Source organism: Garra rufa, chromosome 7, assembly GCF_049309525.1.
Source record: "Garra rufa chromosome 7, GarRuf1.0, whole genome shotgun sequence".
Taxonomy (NCBI): Eukaryota; Metazoa; Chordata; class Actinopteri; order Cypriniformes; family Cyprinidae; genus Garra; species Garra rufa.
Genome location: NC_133367.1, coordinates 30,842,985 through 30,862,963, shown reverse-complemented (window position 1 = coordinate 30,862,963; position 19,979 = coordinate 30,842,985). Strand labels below are relative to the sequence as shown.

The window sequence follows — 19,979 nt, the reverse complement described above, 5'->3', positions numbered from 1 at the left end:
TGCCTCACCTTTTCACCTCTCAAGCTCTGTCAGCTTGGATGGGGGCTGGCAGACATTTTCTAGAGTCCTAGTTGTTCCAATCGTCTTCCATTATGGATAATGCTTCTGTGAACCTTCAATGCAGCAGATTTTCTTCTGAACTCTTCCCTAGATCATTGCCTTAACGCAAGTCTGTCACTGAGCTCTACAGGCAGTTATCTTGACCTCAGGACTTGGTTTTTGCTCTGATATGCATTTTCAGCTGTTAGACCTTTTCTGAGAGGTGTGTGCCTTTCTAAATCATACTCATTCAAATGAATTTGCCACAGTTTAACTCCACTCGAAGTGAAGTAACATCTAGAAGCAATATGAATGCTCCTGAGCTAAATTTTGAGTGTCCCAGAAAAGAGTATGAATACTTATGCAACGGGATCTTTTCAGTTTATTTCTAATAAATTTGCAAAGTTGTTACAAACCTGTTTTGTGCTTTGTCATTATGGTGTATGAGATGTAGATTGATGTGAAAAAAAAAAACAAAAAAAAACGTAATTTAAAGCAGTTTAACATAACGCTGCAAAACAAAATGTGAAAAAAATTAAGGGGTATGAATACTTTTGCAAGGCACTATATGTAATTATAATAAAAAATATAATAAACTGCTCTTTTTTTTACAGTGTTTGTCACATCGCTAAAGAAAGTCAGGGCGTTTAGTGTCCGTGGGGCGAAGTAAAAGTAAATGCTTTTGAAGCATTTAACTCTGAGATGAACAGCATTGAATCTGTCTTGTCTCAAGTAATGAAGTAAAAGTAAATCATTCTTAAGTTCTTTGTCTTGTTGCATGCCCCAATTATTGATACCTACCTTCCCTACTGACATTAGTGAAATTCCGAATGGCAGTGTTACTACTATTTTACAGTATGTTGAGTTTATACATTACACCTGAATAAGACTGACTTCATATATCGCTTTGTAAATAAACATCAGATTTGCTTCTGCAAATGGACTCCAAAAGTTTGAGCATGTATAATATTTATTTTTAACAAAATAAAGGTAGTAAAAATTAACCATTAGGCCTTATTACATTTCTTTCAAGCAAGCTCTATTGTTAAATTGAAATAAATAAAACTGAATGATTTATTTGGCTGTTGAGCATTTTCTTTATTAAACAGTAGTGTCTTTGAATGTTCAGTAGATGGAGGTCAAAGCAGTCTATGAGTCAGTGAAAGTGCATTTTGGGCTCATTATAACACTTCATACTGCTGGAATAACGCTGTCACGGAAGCACGTTTCACAGTGTGGAAAATAGCATTGGTGTTTATTGTGTCCGTGGCACAGATGAAGTGAGGGTAAATAACTTGTTTGTTTTCTGTCTCTTTGCTAACAGTTTTCTGCTCATATAACTGTTTAATAAACTCCATGGCATCTTCTACGTCCTGACGTTTGCCTGAAGGTGGCACCAAACCATTGAGGAAAGGAATAGAAAGTGTTAATCAGGTATGACAGAAAATGCATAGCTTCATTTAATTTGCACCAGATTACCTTCAAATTCAGGAAAGTATGTTTGTAGATCTGAGAACTGAATCTTCTCAGTCAGGATGTCCGTTTTGTTTAACAGGAGGATAATGGAGGAATTAGCAAACCACTGTGAGTGGATGGTCGTGTAGAACAGCGACAAACTCTCTTCCATCTGGTTCTGGAGAAAAGGTACACAGATTTATTATTATTACACAAAAATTCTAAACTATTTTGGAATGGCCCTAAATTAAATAGGAAAAAAAAACTTGTGGAATAACTTGAATGGATGGTACATAGGAGATCCCCCTACAATGTGAACAACCTAGAGCTTTTTTGCAAGAGTGGGGAAAAAAACTGACAAATCAAGAATTGCTAAGTTGATAGACTCTTATTTAAAAAGATGCTGATGTATTAAAGAGGTCATGACATGAGAAATCAAATTGTGATGCCATCTGGGAAAACCTGTTGGATGTCTCGCTCGGACATTTTCAGGAAATTCGAAAAAGGGTTTGAATGTCAATTTCTTTTTGTCAAAATTAGGTTTTCATTCAGTTATTATTCTATAACATCTTGTCTATCATCTCTGAAAATGTCTTGGCAAAATTCACTTGTTTAGTGCATAAAATAACGATTTATTTCAGCAAGCAGGAATGACTGTCTTTCTCTTATTTAAAGAATGCGCTGCGTACACTGTAAAAAGTTTTCACCAGATTCAACTTAAAAACCTAAGTTCAGCAGCTGCCTTAAAATTTTAAGTTAAATCAGCTTAAAACTACAAGTCATTTTAACTTATAACAATAAAAAATGAGTTGATTTAACTTGTGTGTTGAAATAACTTAAGTTGATTTAACTTAACATTTTAAGGCAGCTGCTAAACTTAAGTTTTTAAGTTGAAACTGGTGAAAACTTTTTACAGTGTAGGTGATTTCTCTGAACACCACAAAAAACAGTTAAAATGACTGTAAAAAAAAACCTATTAAAATAAACCACGTAACATACTTAATAAAGGTGTATCAATGCACATTCCCCACCAGTCCTGTGTAAACTATGGCATGCAAAGTGTTATTTATATATTAATATCTTAAGAGCGCAACAACGCAGTCTAAAGTAGCTGTTCACTTAAACGATCTTACTCGTTTCAGACCGTTAAAGCTGTGAAGTGAAAGTAAAACCTGTTTTTCTCAAAATTCCATTCCTGAAAATCGTAGCTATCAGCCAACGTTAGGATAGCCATAACTTTTGTTATGTTCAAGCTATGAACAAAAAAAAGTTTTGGAAAGGGCTTGAACCCAGCTTTCATATGGTACCAAAACCTAAAAAAAGGCAAGGCAAGGCAAGTTTATTTATATAGCACATTTCATACACAATGGTAATTCAAAGTGCTGTACATAAGAGGAATTAAAATTATAATATCATAAAAATCATAAAAATTAATAATAATAATCACAACAATAAAAACAGAGAATTTAAGAACATTTAAAATTATTTAAAAATTGATTTAAGTAAAAATGATTATACATAAAATAATGCAATCTGTTCGGACGTAGCACAGTGCTCATTCAATAAATGCACAACTAAACAGATGAGTTTTGAGTCTGCTTTTAAATGTGGCTAATGTATTAGCACATCTGATCTCTTCTGGAAGCTGATTCCAACTGCGGGCGGCATAATGGCTAAAAGCGGATTCCCCTTGTTTTGTGTGAACCCTTGATATTACTAACTGACTCTATCCTAGTGATCTGAGTTGTCTGTTAGGTTTATATTCAGTGAGCATATCTGCAATGTATTTAGGTCCTAGGCCATTGAGTGCTTTATAAATGAGTAAAAGTACTTTAAAATCTATCCTAAACACAACTGGAAGCCAGTGTAAGGACCTGAGGACTGGTGTGATATGCTCTGATTTTCTGGTTCTGGTCAGAAAGGTAAAAATTTCACCATGTGTTGGGTTTTACTAGTTCGCATCACAATTGTACCATTAAAACATCCTGCAAGTTTCATACCTTTAAAAACCTCCTCCTCATTATAAACAAAGCATTTAATCAAGCTCCAAAAACAACGTTTGGATCTGAGGTGCAAGACATAAACACTGCCTCCAGAGCAAAGCTGCCTTCACACCATGTCGTAATTACCGTAATTCCGAGGTGAAAACACATGACATTTTACTCACAGCTTTCCATGTTGTCGGACTCAGAGGTAGCGCCTCAGTAGCACCATAATGAACCTGACGGCGGTCACGTGGTACATCTGTAACTGGTTTAAGTTGTAACTCTCAGAACATTCCGAGTTTACAAGTTGTAATTATAAGTTCAGGAGCACGTGAGGGCTTTGGCGTTGATAGCGTTGTGTAGCGTCACGTGTTTTCATCTCGGAAATACGACATGGCATGAATGCAGCATAAGACATCGACTGGTCTTCTTTTCATCATAAGACCCGCCCACTGGCGTTCAGTCACTTTACGGCTGAGTGGTTATCTTGAATGCAAGTGTCGGGTTTCTTCAAAAGCAAATAGAAATTACAATCACTGCCGCCACCATCTTGTCTACACTGGATACAACATACAGATGCGTGTTCGCTGTAAACGAGGCACAGTGTCATGGAAAGTGTACAAAGAAACTTTTGTTGAAAGATGAAGAGGTACAAGATTTGACTGCAGCTGCATCACAAACTGTAAGTAAATTATTTCATATTGCTTTGTCTGGAAATGACAATTTTTTTTTATTATGTTGTCAAAACACTTACATGCAATAGCGACAGGGCATTGATGCTGTTAACTATTAAATTACGTTAGCCAATCATAACAGTCACCGATTACTGAGAAGCCTTAAAGGACCCACCCCTTAAAACAGATTGTTTTAGACAGAGTCAGAATGAGGGTTGAACATATTTTTTTTGTGCAAAAAAAAGTCAAATGCGATATTAAGCTCGATATGGCGTAGCTTGTCAGAGATTTACGTCTCTGTGTATCAATTGCCGCTCCAGCGGAACCTGAGCGGAACGCACGTGATGGAGATTTACTACTAATCAAAGCACCGGCTTCATTGACTAAACGAGCCTCACAATATCGTTCGATATATTGCACAGCCCTAGTATGAACAAAAGAAAATGTGACATAAAAACGCAATCACAAGCTTGCCGATTTAGCTTGTTTTCCGATCTCTCGTCTTTCAACTATTTCATCATGAGGTATGTTTTTGACAGGATTTGTACCCAAGGATTCCACATCCTAAGTCCAGTTCCTTGCCGGCTGAGCTACCAATCAAACTTGTTATGTCCAGAAAGTGAAACATATGGAGCTGTAATCATAACAGTGTACGAAAACGTTTACAAGTGCTCGCTGTTTTACCGCCTCTAGTGTTCATTTCTGTTGGAAACTGCCGTGATATGTACTTATTGGTACACTGTATAAAAAAAAGTTGTTTCAACTTAAATATTTAATTGTTTGTGTTTCCTTAAAATTTTAAGTTTACTCAACTCAAATATCCACGTCTTCGTGTAGTACAACTTAACATTTCATGTTGACTAAACTTAAAATATTAAGGCAGCATGAACACTTACTTTTTTTAAATTGAATCAACTTCTTTTTTTTTACAGTGTACGTATTTCGTGTTATGTCCAAAAAGTTCCCACAGGTATGTTTTTGTCATGAGATCAGGTACACTGTAAAAAGTTTTCACCAGATTATACTTAAAAACCTAAGTTCAGCAGCTGCCTTAAGTTTTTAAGTTAAATCAGCTTAAAACTACAAGTCATTTTAACTTATTACAATCAAAATTAGTTGATACAACTTGTGAGTTTAAATTACTTAAGTTGATTTAACTTAACATTTTAAGGCAGCTGCTAAACTTACGTTTTTAAGTTGAAACTGGTGAAAACTTTATATATAGCTTAGTTTCAATATTGATGTGAAAAAATGTGGCAAGCAATAGCAAAAATAGCTTCTGAAGAAACATCGGAATATGGCCACATGGTAAACTGACTTTTCTTGAAAATGATTTTAGATATAGAGAGCGGCAGTAACTTACATCCTTGTTATTCTCCTCCAGATATTGGTCGTACTCACTGAGAGAAGCCAAAAATATGAGCGACGTCACATTGTCGAAGTAGTGAATCCACTTCCTTCTCAGTCCTCTCTGTCCACTGACTTCGACAAACCTTTGAAAGACAGACAAGCCAAAAATCAAGTTTAGTTGTCTCATTTCGATGCTATTTAAAACGGTCCCTTTTAAATTTCAAGCATAACTTACAATGTTAATAGGTTTGGTTGATCAATTGCAATACCTGAGAGTCGCCTTCTCAAAACTAATGCACTGCTCTGTGATGCTGTCAGTGGGAGATCGGATACACAGAATATCTTGATGTGTTGGGATGTAGTCTTCATTTACAATCCGTGCCATGTTTTCAATAAAACTTTAAAAACAGATTTGTTATTATTAATAATATCATCTCTTGTATAAAAAACACAATGTGAGATAGAATTGCTTATGAAAAGAGAAGATAAAACATTTACTACTTAATGGAGTCTAGTAGCTGAAACTCTCTGCGTCGACTGTAACACATCTTAATGCCTTTGTCTGCCCATAGGTGACAAATAATCTGTGCGTGATTTCTCGGCAGCTCTGTTATCTGATGTATGTCCTGTTCCTGCACCCACTGGGCATAAATCTTTAGTACATTACAGTATGAAATCCAATCTTTTAGATTTTTTCTTAAAACATTTTTATTTATTTAATGATTTATTCATTTAGTTTGCCAATCTCACCACCCTTTTGAATGTGAACATGATTGTTGATATAAAATGGCTCTAAAAACACACTTGGCCTCTTGATCACCTCATTCTGTGGGTTGGAGTAGGAAATCTTTAGCGTCTTCATGGCCTCTGTCATTGCACTCATTGCTTGGAAGATATTCTGAAAAACCAGTTTAGCGCCTCTCATCTTCCGAGTATCCATTTCCATGATTGATTTTCAGCTGCTTCATAATGTTTTCTTTCCACTTTCTCTCATGCCTAAACAAAAGCCAAGAAAAGATTCATTCAAAAAAACACATTCAAAATTTATTTAGCGAAGCCCTGACTAAGTTTGCTTTACTTTTAGAGACAAAAAAAAAATCTACAGATATTTTTTCACAACTTTCTTACCTTCTATCTTGGAAAATGGATATTTGGATAAGTTTAAATGAAACTTGCAAATCATCTCACCTAATAAAAGCAATATCATTTCGCTCTGTTCTCTCTTCTCTTGCTCAGTAAGGATGTTAATGTCATTATTTTTCGCTCTGACGTTCCTCCTTTTTTTTTGACGGGCAACAAATGCAATATCCATTTCTAAAAAAAAAAAATACAATTACAAAAAAGAAAGAAAGAAAGAAAGAAGAATTATTGGTTTTTAAAAGCCATGTATGTTTATATTTTTGTATTCTCACCTGAAAAAACTTAGTTACTAATTATAATGCTTTCATTTCCACCGTTATTCAAACTACTAAATTACACACAGAAAGCAAGCAAAGAACTTTACCAAAGAACATTATGACTATTAATGCAACACAGTCCGACATACACCACTGTGTTAAACAGCAATTAAAACTTAACAGAGGCGACAATCACTCACCTTCATTCGTAAAAACCCTCGGCGTGAAATGGGAAACGATATCAATCTTCTTTGAAATAGACAACAAACCTTGACATTTTTTTGTCAAGTGCGTCACGTTCGTTACAAGCAAAGTAGTCACATTTCCAGAAAGTGTCCCTTTATTGCATAATCTGCCAGGTATGTTGCACAAAAGAAGCAAACCACACTCTCAAAAAAAAGAAGGTAGGCAACAAAAACTGTGACTGGGGTGGTACCCTTTCAAAAGGTACACATACATCCATGAATTATCCCTAATGTTGCATGTAAGTACTTTAAAGGTACAAATTAGTACCTAAATTCTACATATTAGTAGGTCTACCTAATGGTAATTGTACTTTTCAAAATGGTACCGCCCACAGTGACACTTTTTTATTTTGACAGTGCAATGCAAAGTTTTATTCCTTCAAGCTTAGTAACTATTTTAAGTGACTTTTTTCATCATTTATCAACTGAAAAATAAAGGTCTATATGACACTATTATGTTGATTATATTAAACTTTTTGTGTGTTAATTTGTTAATGAGGACTTTGTAAACACAGATCAATGTTTTTAGATTTGTGGTGTAAGATTATAGTTTTTTTAAGTAAAAAGATCAAATTAGACTCTTTGGGATATAATGCCCCCCTCCAGAATTGGCCCACAAGAACCCAAGTGGCTTTTTATTTTTTAAATGTAATACTGATTGTAATTAATAGGGTTATTAGTTACTATTTCTATGAAATAGATGTGCGTTTAATACATTTTAACATTTTATAAAACCTATTGGCTATTGAATCAAATCAAAGTTTGCATTTGTTGCTTTAATGACATACAGTTCTGCTCATAAGTTTACATAGCCCCTGCAGAATATATAAAATGTTAATAATTTTAGTATTTTACTTTATTTTATTAATTAGTATTTTTTATTGACTACTGACCTAAATAAGATATTTCACATAAAAGATGTTTACATATAGTGCACAGGAGAAAATAACAGTTGAATTTATACAAATATCCCTGTTCAAAAGTTTACATACACTTGCTTCTTAATACTGTTGTTACCTGAATGATCCACAGCTGTATTTTTGTTTGTTTGTTTGTTCAGTGATAGTTGTTCATGATTCCCTTGTTCATCCTGAACAGTTAAACTGCCCCCTGCTCTTCATAAAAATCCTTAAGGTCCCACAAATTCTTTGGCTTTTCAGCATTTTTGTGTATTTAAACCCTTTCTATCAATGACTGTATGATTTTGAGGTCCATTTTTTTCACACTGAGGACAACTAAGGGACTCATATGCAACTATTACAGAAGGTTCAAACACTCACTGATGCTCCAGAAGGAAACCTCATGCATTAAGAGCCGGGGTGAAAACTTTTTGAATTTGAAGTTCAGGGTAATTTTTTTTCTGGGAAACATGTATCTTCTGTAGCTTCTGAAGGGCAGCACTAAATGAAAAAACTATAATTTTATGGCAAAATAAGAAAAATGTACACATCTTCATTGTGTTCAGAAGTTTACACCCCTGGCTCTTAATGCATCGCTTTACTTTTTGAAGTGTTTAAACCTTCTTCAGTAGTTGCACATGAGTCCCTAAGTTGTCGTCAGTGTGAAAAAATGGACCTCAAAAGCATACAGTCATTGTTGGAAAGGGTTCAAATACACAAAAATTATGAAAAACCTAAAAAATTGAGCTCTTGATTAAAAATCAAGCGTATGTAAACTTTTGAACAAGGTCATTTTTATAAATTCAACTATTATTTTCTCTTCTGGACTATATGTAAACATATTTATGTGAAATATCTTATTCAGGTCTGTACCTTAAAATAAATTACATGCATTTCGTATGATCCCTCTTATTTTGGTGGAACAATTTTTGCCGATTTAGATTCATATATATTTATACACACACACACACACACACACACACACACACACACACACACACACACACACACACACACACACACACACACAATACATATATACAGGTCCTTCTCAAAAAATTAGCATATTGTGATAAAGTTCATTATTTTCTGTAATGTACTGATAAACATTAGACTTTCATATATTTTAGATTCATTACACACAACTGAAGTAGTTCAAGCCTTTTATTGTTTTAATATTGATGATTTTGGCATATAGCTCATGAAAACCCAAAATTCCTATCTCAAAAAATTAGCATATCATGAAAAGGTTCTCTAAACGTGCTATTAACCTAATCATCTGAATCAACTAATTAACTCTAAACACCTGCAAAAGATTCCTGAGGCTTTTAAAAACTCCCAGCCTGGTTCATTACTCAAAACCGCAATCATGGGTAAGACTGCCGACCTGACTGCTGTCCAGAAGGCCATCATTGACACCCTCAAGCAAGAGGGTAAGACACAGAAAGAAATTTCTGAACGAATAGGCTGTTCCCAGAGTGCTGTATCAAGGCACCTCAGTGGGAAGTCTGTAGGAAGGAAAAAGTGTGGCAGAAAACGCTGCACAACGAGAAGAGGTGACCGGACCCTGAGGAAGATTGTGGAGAAGGACCGATTCCAGACCTTGGGGGACCTGCGGAACCAGTGGACTGAGTCTGGAGTAGAAACATCCAGAGCCACCGTGTACAGGCGCCAGGTCAAGCCACTTTTGAACCAGAAACAGCGGCAGAAGCGCCTGACCTGGGCTACAGAGAAGCAGCACTGGACTGTTGCTCAGTGGACCAAAGTACTTTTTTCGGATGAAAGCAAATTTCGCATGTCATTCGGAAATCAAGGTGCCAGAGTCTGGAGGAAGACTGGGGAGAGGGAAATGCCAAAATGCCTGAAGTCCAGTGTCAAGTACCCACAGTCAGTGATGGTCTGGGGTGCCATGTCAGCTGCTGGTGTTGGTCCACTGTGTTTTATCAAGGGCAGGGTCAATGCAGCTAGCTATCAGGAGATTTTGGAGCACTTCATGCTTCCATCTGCTGAAAAGCTTTATGGAGATGAAGATTTCATTTTTCAGCACGACCTGGCACCTGCTCACAGTGCCAAAACCACTGGTAAATGGTTTACTGACCATGGTATTACTGTGCTCAACTCTCCTGACCTGAACCCCATAGAGAATCTGTGGGATATTGTGAAGAGAAAGTTGAGAGACGCAAGACCCAACACTCTGGATGAGCTTAAGGCCGCTATCGAAGCATCCTGGGCCTCCATAACACCTCAGCAGTGCCACAGGCTGATTGCCTCCATGCCACGCCGCATTGAAGCAGTCATTTCTGCAAAAGGATTCCCGTATTGAGTGCATAACTGAACATAATTATTTGAAGGTTGACTTTTTTTGTATTAAAAACACTTTTCTTTTATTGGTCGGATGAAATTGCTAATTTTTTGAGATAGGAATTTTGGGTTTTCATGAGCTGTATGCCAAAATCATCAATATTAAAACAATAAAAGGCTTGAACTACTTCAGTTGCGTGTAATGAATCTAAAATATATGAAAGTCTAATGTTTATCAGTACATTACAGAAAATAATGAACTTTATCACAATATGCTAATTTTTTGAGAAGGACCTGTATTACATATAAACTCCACATAGCTAAAAAACTACATTCCTAAAAAATAACCCTTTTCAAAAGTATATATACCCTTGAAATACCCTTAATACTGTGTTGTTAATTGAATGATCCTTAAAACATGCTCCAATAATGAAATATGCACATATTCATATGCCTGTATAGAAGGCATATATATATATATATATATATATATGTATAGTGAAATATGATTTTTCCATTGGCTTTTGGATTATTACAGATTTGTGACCAGCAAAAGTATATGATACATATTTTGCTAATAATGATACTTATTTATAACCTTAATACAATCACAAAGTGTTTTTTTTTAAACAAGACTTTAAGGCACATGCCTTTACAGGTTTAAAAAAATTTGCTTTCCCTGGGAAATATTCATTGAAGTACAATAGCAACAAGCCTAGACTTTTTAAAAATATTAAATACAATTAAAAGGCTTTATAAAATAGTAGTGTCTTTGAGAGCAGATGGATTGCCATTGAGATAATACAGTCTAATGCTGCGTAAAACTGAAGGTGGATCTGGTTTTTTTTTACAGCATTTGATACTCATTTAGGCCCCCACTGATGATGCGGTCTTTAATGTCATTAAAGAGTTTACGGGTTTCTGTGGTGTCCGTTGCACAGATGAAGTGACAGTATATGCTTTTGGAGTACTTTTCCTCGTAGGAAATCACTTTTCGATCATATAAACTTCTGATGAACAGCATGGCATCATGAACATCCCTACGTTTGCCTGAAGGTGGTGCCAAACCACAAAGAAAAGGGATGGAAGAACAAATCAGTTGTTAAATAAGAGATCACACACATAACGCTGCTTTTAACTTTTAATGTGCACTACCTTGGACTACCTTCAAATTGAGGAAAGTATGTTTTTAGATCAGAGAACTGAATCTTCTCGGCCAGGATGTCCATTTTGTTCAGAAAGAGGATGATGGAGGAATTCGCAAACCATGGTGCGTGGATGATGGTGTTGAACAGCTCCAAACTCTCTTTCATACGGTTCTGGAGCCAAAGAGAGTTAGATTACACAAATTAACATATTTATTAACATTACATAAGAAGGGCAGGAGACATAAGAGCAAACCGATATAAGAGGTACTGTATTAGTACTGTGCTATTATAGTATGTTATTATAAATTCAGAGTGTGGCTGTGTTCACAGCTTGCTGAATAATAATAATAATAATAATAATAATAATAAAAACTAAGATTGCCACCTCATATATGTGACCCTGGACCACAAAACCAGTCATAAGTGTAAATTTGTCGAAATTGAGATTCTTACATCATCTGAAAGCTGAGTAAATAAGCTTTCCATTGATATATTGTTTGTTAAAATAGGACAACGTTTGTCTGAGATGCAACTATTTGAAAACCTGGAATCTAGGGTGCAAAAAAATCTAAATATTGAGAAAATTGCCGTTAAAGTTGTCCAAATGAAGTTCTTAGCAATGCATATTACTAATCAAAAATCAAGTTTTGATATATTTATGGTAGAAAATTGACAAAATATCTTCATGGAACATGACCTTTACTTAATATGCTAATGATTTTTGGCATAAAAGAAAAATCGATAATTTTGACCCATACAATGTATTTTTGGCTATTGCTACAAATATACCCCAGCGACTTAAGACTTAAGGTTTTGTGGTCCAGGGTCACATATGCCATCTCAGATGTTAAATAGTTATAAAGGGTTATGCTGTAAAAATGCCTGTAGGTTTCGCAGTCTAATCAAGTTGAAAAAGATGCCAGCTGAGTACACAGCATTGTGGGATATGTAGTAGGTCATCTGGGTATTTTATTCTTTCTTTTGGCCACCAATGATGGACAGAGAAAACTTACCTCCATGTTATTCTCCAACAAAACTTGGTCATACTCGCTGAGAGAAGCTACAAATATGACCGATGTCACATCTTCAAAGCAATGGATCCACTTCCTTCTCTCTGATTTATGACCCCCGACATCCACAATCCTGAAAAGACCAGAAATTAAGTTGAAGTTCTCACCCACTTTTCTATTTAATTTTTATCTGGCCCAGATTTGTCCCTAAAATCTTTTTCTCCTTCATTTCTGTCATATTTCATAATGTCCTGTTCTGAATCAGATAGTGGCTCAACCTTGATTTCATCTAACATTTGGTTTAGAGTAAATGATGACAGAATCGGGACATCACTTTAAATGGCAGCAAAATCTACATTGTTAATAGGTTTGGTTGTTCACTGAAATACCTGAGAATGATCTTCTGTATACTAATGCTATGTTCTATGATGCCAGTGGTGGGTTTTCGGACACGGAGAATATCTTGTTGTGTAGGGATGTAGTCTTCTGCTGCAATGCGGTCCAAGTTATCAATAAAGCTTCAAAAAAAAAAAAAATGTTATTATCATTGTTATTATTAGTAATATCATCACTTTGATGAAAAACAATACCATGTGTAGTACAATCGCATATGAAGGATTTATTTGCATAACTTTGGTCACATGAATTGTCAGTGGCATCAGGAAATCAGAAAAGGTTAAAGGTAAGTAAAAGACAGGTATTTACTACTTAGTGGAGTCTAGTTGATACTCTCTTTTGTGTTTGTAGCACTCCATGATGCCTTTGTCTGCCCATAGATGACGAATAGCCTCTACATAACATCTCTGCAGTTGCGATATCTCATGTATGCACAGATCCTGGAGCCACTGAGCATAAATCTATGGATATTATAGACCGACAACGTCTTTTTTACTAATAAAAATCTTTTTTAAATAAGTGCAAACATGCCTTAAAATATATTAATAATTTTATTTAATTAATAAAAATGGTTGTTTTAAAATAATTTTATAATATTATCAGATATTAATTACACATTTAATTGTAAAATTAAAACGATATTACTGTCGAAATCAGGGTATTCAGGTATAGCTTGCTTATGTGATAGGCTATATTAAGTAAATAAGCTCAACCGCTAATAGTATGGAAAGTAACTACAACTTTATAATAAAAAATAGACATCTCTGATTGTAATGCAGTAGTTTAAGTTATTCAACGTACAACAAACAAACAGTCAGACATACATGATCGCCGTATTAAACAACGATTAAAAAAGTAAACAAAGAGTATCACTCACCTTCAGTCGTCAAACTTTATTTCAGGGAAGATGGAAACAATATCCATCTTCCCTCAAATAAACAGTGTAGCCTATGTGCCACCTTGACGGAGTTTTCCCAAACAGTTTTCTAACAACTGCGTCACATTCGTTCACTGCAGGCAAACTAGCTCAGCCTACATTTCCAGAAAGTCTGCTTTTTATGTATAAAATACCGGATATGTTGTAGAGCAGAAGATAACCAATAAGTTTAGAAACGATTTAAAGTGAATAGCACCGGTTTTGTTTTTCTGCAAGTATCTGTTTTTTAGCTGCCCATAGTAGTTTGTTATCTGTTTGAGTTGAATTAACAGGTTACTTGGTAGAAGGGGCTAGTTGTTTATATTGGGTCTGGCTGTTGTTTGTTTGTCAGTTTATTTGTTTTCTGTTGACAAAAATGTTTTAAAGTGGCTAATGGTTTAGTACGCTTATATTTATTTTACTTTACAAATAAAAAAATATATTCAGCAGAAAAGTCCATTATAAGCAGGTTCCCATTAGTGGTCGCTATTACTTATAGCACCGCTATTGGGGCATGTTGTCACAAAAGGTCGTCCAAAGTATTGCTTAAACTGTATCGTTTTTTCCCATAGGGAATCATGCTGCAAATAGTTGAAATTGATATGAAATGTACATTTAGGGTAAGATGGGGTAAGGCTATCCCTTCTTATCTTTATATTTGACCATTAGGCGTTTTAAACAGATCTCTTTTTTCTTATGGTCTGCAGTTCCTTCTCCTTCCACCAGATGTCATCAAACTGTTGAGTTTTTTATTAAAAGGATTCGTTGAAAGTCTCCTCCAGAAATTAGTCGTTCTTGCTGAGAAAAGCTAGTGAGTGATGTCACATCCTCAAAGCAATGGATCCACTTTTTTCTCTGTCTCATCCACTTTACTGTTTGATCTGCATATCAGGCCTGGATTTGTCCCTAAATGTTTCCTACTTCCCTTCTGTCTTATTTCATGTCTTCTTCTGAATCAGATAGTGGCTCAACCTGTATTTTATTTAGTTTGAAACAAATGATGATAGTACTTAACATAACAGTATGTTTTGTTTTATGCTGAAAAGTCCTTTATAAGCGTTGTTGTCAAAAATCTGTATCGGTAAACTTTACATTTTTTAAAATTATTTTAAGATGTAATAGAAGGGAAAAGAATATGACTGACAACTGAATCTGTTACCAACAACAGTACAGATCAGGGGCGCCGCTAAGGGGGGGAAAGTTAGGACGATTCTAAGGGCCCATGCCCTTTAGGGGCCCCCAGAGATCTGCTTTGGTGTGGTAGGGGGGCCCAACCTCATATTTTGAGCCCCTGGTACAGATACTAGTCAAGTGCCGACGTAGCAACTAGCGACTATAGGATGAAATTTGGCATTAGAACATTATGATAGACAGCAAGAAAAATGGATATAAGGGCCATTCTTTAGAATTGGTGCAAACTGCTGTCCCACAACTAAAAAACACATTTAAAAAGCATTTAAGTATTCAAATCTATTGAAACCCACAATAATATTTTGCTATCCCGAACCCTAACCGCTAAAATTCAACTTATGCAAATGATTTTTTTGATGTATTTTTTTTCCATTGTTGTTTTTCAAAGTGTCTTTTTAATATATATATATATATATATATATATATATATTTTTTTTTTTTTTCTTTGTAAATAATGAAACTTAATGTGTAAAATGTGTCCTGCATTTGCTCTTAAGAATAAAGGTGCTTTAAAAGGTTCTTCACAGCAATGCCATAGAAAATCATTTTTGGTTCTTTAAAGAACCATCTCTTTCTAACCCTTTTATAATCTGAAGAACCTTCTTTCACCACAAAGAACCTTTTGTGAAATGAAAAGGTTCATCAAATGTTAAAGGTTCTTTATGGAACCATTTAGACAGAAAAAGTTTCTTCTATGGCATCGTGAAGCATCTTTATTTTTAAGAGTGTACTGAAACAGTGTATGTTTTAGTCTATTGGCTGAGACTGATGTTAACTACACCCCTACATTTATGATCAGGAAATATTCATGCGTCCCTCTCTCTCATAGCTATGGTGAATTGATAGGTTCCATCATTTTAAGGTAAATGTGTTCAAAAGTCTGAAAAATCTGTGTGTAACTTTAAGGAACGTCACTACCGAACACCTTTTTTCTGCAATTAAGCACACTTTATTGATAGTTATTCCATAACATCTAGTTTTTATATTTATACAACTGTTAAGAACTGAACTGAACTTTAGTTTTTTTTTGGTGTTGTTCTATTGGTAGTGACATAATCCTTACATCTGGGGGAAATAAACAAAAATTTAGTACAGTTATGCAATTTTTATTTGTATTTTAGTATGTTTTAGTAGTATTTTAGTATGCAAGTTAAAATTCTGTAATGTGATGTGGTTGCTACCAAAGCATTACTGTCACTACCGAAAATGTGCAGTCACTACTAAAACATGGGATATTTAGTCAAAAATAAAGTCTACTGAATTAACAACTAAGATGTTATGATAGTTTTGATTCAACAAATATTCAAACAAATAAATCCTTAAGTTTGAAATCAGTATGATCAACTTTTTGCCTTTTAAAAACAAAATCAGATTCAAAATATAACAAATCATATAAATTCAAATTGAGATATAGTTAAAAATGTAATTGTTATTCATTTACCTCTGATTTTTTTTTTTTTATAAAATAGCAAAAATATATCTTACAATGTGGATGTAAGCAAAATCTTAATAGGTCAATATAACCCTTCTCATTAAATTATAAATTAATGTGTTTTGGTAGTGACAAATTTGGAGAGAAGCCAAATATTCCAAAACTTTCTGAAAATAAAAAATAAGAATTAATGGCAGAATTACTAGAAATGTGCACATTGGATTTTATACTTTTTGTATACATACACAACAAGACGTTTCCAACTCTGACTTTGGACCAATTCTGTAAAATGGCCCATAAACTTTAAGATTTGCTAAAGATTAACTAGTATAGAATAGTTCACCCTAAAAATAACAATTCTGTCATTAACTTCTCACCCTCATGTCACTGCAAACCCGTAAGATCTTCGTTCATCTTCAGAACACAAATTAAGATATTTTTGATGAAATCCGACAGCTTTCTGACCCTGCATAGACAACAATGCAATTGACACATTCAGGACCCTGAAAGATAGTAAGGACAGCGTTAAAACAATCCAAGGGACATCAAGGGTTCAACAGTAATGTTAGAAGCTATGAGAATACCTTTTGTGTGCAAAGAAAACAAAAATAACGACTTAATTCAACATTTTTAATCTCTTCTGCGTCAGTCTTTCCGTGTTCACGGAATGAGTAAAAACGAACGTACAATAGTAACTAGCAACTATGAGTACTAACTTTTAAAGGAGTAGTTCACTTTCAGAACAAAAATGTACAGATAATGTACTCACCTCTTGTCATCCAAGATGTTCATGTCTTTCTTTCTTCAGTCGTAAGGAAATTATGTTTTTTGAGGAAAACATTTCAGGATTTCTCTCCATATAATGGACTTCTATGGTGCCCCCGAGTTTGAACTTCCAAAATGCAGCTTCAAAGGGATCTAAACGATCACAGCCGAGGAAAAAAGGGTCTTATATAGCAAAAAAATTCCAAAAAAAAAAAAAAAAATTCTATTTATATTTTAACCTCAAATGCTCATCTTGTCTAGCTCTGTGTGTACTGTATAAATTGTAAATGTTTTTTAAAAAGTAACTGATCGTTTCACTAGATTAGACCCTTCTTCCTCGGCTGGGATCATTTAAAGCTCTTTGAAGCTGCATTTAAACTGCATTTCGGAAGTTCAAACTCGGGGGCACCATAGAAGTCCATTATATGGAGAAAAATCCTGAAATGTTTTCCTTAAAAAACATAATTTCTTTACGACTGAAAAAAGAAAGACATCAACATTTTGGATGAAAAGGGGCTGAGTACATTATCTGTTAAGTTTTGTTCTGAAAGTGAACTACTCCTTTAAGTAGCTCCAGGAAAAATACTGGACCAAGTTTGAACAATTTTTGACTTTTTCCTTCCACACGGTGTCGATAAAGAGTTAGGAATCACCTCCAAATCTGCACGTTAATTCTCTCTTAGTTTATTGATAACACAGCTCTCAAATCACTTCAGCTATAAACGAAACAGAAATGCCACTTGTGTGTGAATAGCTTTAGTAATAATCTGTAAAAAATGTTTTATGTATGATATTAAACTATCAAAGGTGTTTTATTAAAAACACAGAGAGGATAGGACTTCTCCAGATATGTTTGACTAGGAATGGGCGTTGTCCATTCAGTCGAATAGCAGGGTTTGTGGCGAGACACGCCCCGTGAGCTCCACAGCCGTTCCTCCACCAACCTTGCCTCATTCCTTACCCCGCCCCATTGTGCGCTTCCTCCTCCGATTGGCTCGGCGCCCTGTCACTCACGCTCCATTTTCCAGCTGTCGCAGCTCCAGGTTTGTGTGCGACTCACACCGGACTGGACGGTGCGATCATCTGGAAATTTTTTCACTCCGTCGAATCTTTTTTTATTTGGGGAGCCCACACCTGTGTCATTTTCTTTCGGCGAATTTTCGGCTTTAAATAGTCTTGAAGGCCAAACGGATGCAAAGAAATGAGCGGTGAAATCAGCGCCTGGAGTGTAAATAAAGATTCCGGCTAGCTAGCTGTTTAGCCCACCCAATTAAGCTAGTTAGTGCGCTTAGCTAATTAACTTTTCGGGTTTTGGATGCTCAGAATCAAAGGTCTGCACTGTAGTCGGTGTTATATGTACAAAAGCGCATATGGCTGTCTTCTGCCACCTGTCGCCGTGTGTTAGCTAGAGATCCGGGCAGCTGATGGACAGTGTTGCGGTGAGTCTGGGCACTGGGGCGGTTAGCTTAGCGAGACAGCAAAGGACAGCACGGATGTCGTGGCAGGCTAGTTTGTCCCTCCGGGACTCTGGTTGGTAGTCATTACAGCTTCTAAAAACAGGACTTGAGCGGGTCTGATAGCAGGGGAGATCTTTAAGATTCACATCTGGCCTCCAATCTCATCCAGTCTTTGGCCTTGTCTGATAGATCCGTTTGTATGAGCAGGCTGGGGTCTCTTCGGCTTCATCGATTTGCGTCTACCATAAGGCATCCTGCTGCATTTTTAAACGACATTCCCCCAAATCCATCCTGTTCCTCTTTCGACGCGGTTGCAAAGGGAAGTGGGCCGTAAAAGTGTGTCAGATCAGGGTTGGGATCTCTAAACGCTGTGGTGATGACTCTGGAGTCCATGATGGCCTGTTGCATGAGTGAAGAGGCGAAGGAGTCCAAAAGAATCAACGCCGAGATCGACAAGCAGCTCAGGAGAGACAAACGAGATGCGAGACGAGAGCTCAAACTCCTCTTACTGGGTAAGTGCATCGCTGACAGCTGCTGCGACCGTCAATTATGGCCGAGGGATGCATGGGCTTTGACATAAACGCATATTGCTAATGCATAGTGATGCTGACATGCTGTTCAAGTCGAAATACAAGTGTTGCTTTCACTAGTTGTGTCATTCGTGTGCATGATTTCACTTTGTGTAATTCAAGTGTTAGGCTATGCACGTTATATTTTTAGGATTGTTCAGTTTGTAAACATGTCAAAAAAACTAAAAGGAATGCTGGTGAGATGGTTATCTTAATGTAGACAGTTCTAATGAAAATATGCCTTTTCAACCGTCGTGGAAAGATAGGGGAATTTCATGGAATATTACGTAAAAGATTTGTTCTATAAATATTAAATATATAAATATTTTTTTTTTACAAATATCTTTACAATATCTAATGTTTTATTTATTTATTAATTGCTTGGTTATGTGGGGGAATATTTGAAATCCTTTAAAATATTTATAAAAATATGTGTCATAATTTGCGTGTTATCTGCATTGTGTTTTTGGATATTTTACAACATATTTTTGCAAAAAAAATTATCATAGGGAACATTAATGTGATGAAATATGCTATAGTGAATGTATTTGTTATTTTTTCTTTTTAATGTTTTTTACTGTTACATGGGGAAAAGTATTCTAGACGTTTAAAAAATGTGTAGTAAAGATATCTTTCCAATATGGGGAAAATGTTTTAACTTTTTGAAAAATATAAAAAAAATAATAATTTTGCTCTGCTACATAGGAAAATGTGTATTGAATTTTTTTTTATATTTTATATTAATATTAT

The 19,979-nt window shown here is 35.4% G+C and overlaps 2 protein-coding genes and 1 pseudogene across 3 annotated transcripts in view; 1 reads left to right on the top strand and 2 right to left on the bottom strand.

Annotated features, from left to right (window-relative positions):
• Positions 1-1,220: 1,220 nt before the first annotated feature.
• LOC141338103 (guanine nucleotide-binding protein subunit alpha-15-like) lies at positions 1,221-6,815 on the bottom strand (annotated as a pseudogene).
• A 4,150-nt stretch (positions 6,816-10,965) lies between these two features.
• On the bottom strand, positions 10,966-18,286 carry LOC141338102 (guanine nucleotide-binding protein G(q) subunit alpha-like). Its single transcript, XM_073843665.1, has 6 exons — positions 18,266-18,286; positions 13,209-13,360; positions 12,893-13,021; positions 12,507-12,636; positions 11,511-11,664; positions 10,966-11,395 (listed from the first exon to the last, which is right to left on the bottom strand). Exons 1-6 carry the CDS (start codon positions 18,284-18,286, stop codon positions 11,193-11,195), a joined length of 789 nt encoding a protein of 262 aa, XP_073699766.1. The 3' UTR covers positions 10,966-11,192.
• The window catches only part of LOC141339253 (guanine nucleotide-binding protein subunit alpha-11-like), a 38,394-nt gene continuing 36,692 nt past the window's right edge, over positions 18,278-19,979 (top strand). For both annotated transcript variants that reach the window (XM_073844884.1, XM_073844885.1), the window contains exon 1: positions 18,278-19,172. In XM_073844884.1, coding sequence (XP_073700985.1) covers positions 19,037-19,172 — 136 coding nt within the window. In that variant the 5' untranslated portion in view covers positions 18,278-19,036. The remainder of the gene's footprint in view (positions 19,173-19,979) is intronic.

Bases quoted from the DNA above. Each gene is read 5' to 3' on its own strand.
- LOC141338102 (XM_073843665.1), bottom strand. From the start codon at position 18,286: ATGATCGCACCGTCCAGTCCG. The intron at 13,361-18,265 runs GTGTGAGTCGCA...TAATATCCATAG, and splicing joins TGATCGCACCGTCCAGTCCG to ATTTATGCTCAGTGGCTCCA. The intron at 12,637-12,892 runs GTATTTCAGTGA...TGGTCTTTTCAG, and splicing joins ATACAGAAGATCATTCTCAG to GATTGTGGATGTCGGGGGTC.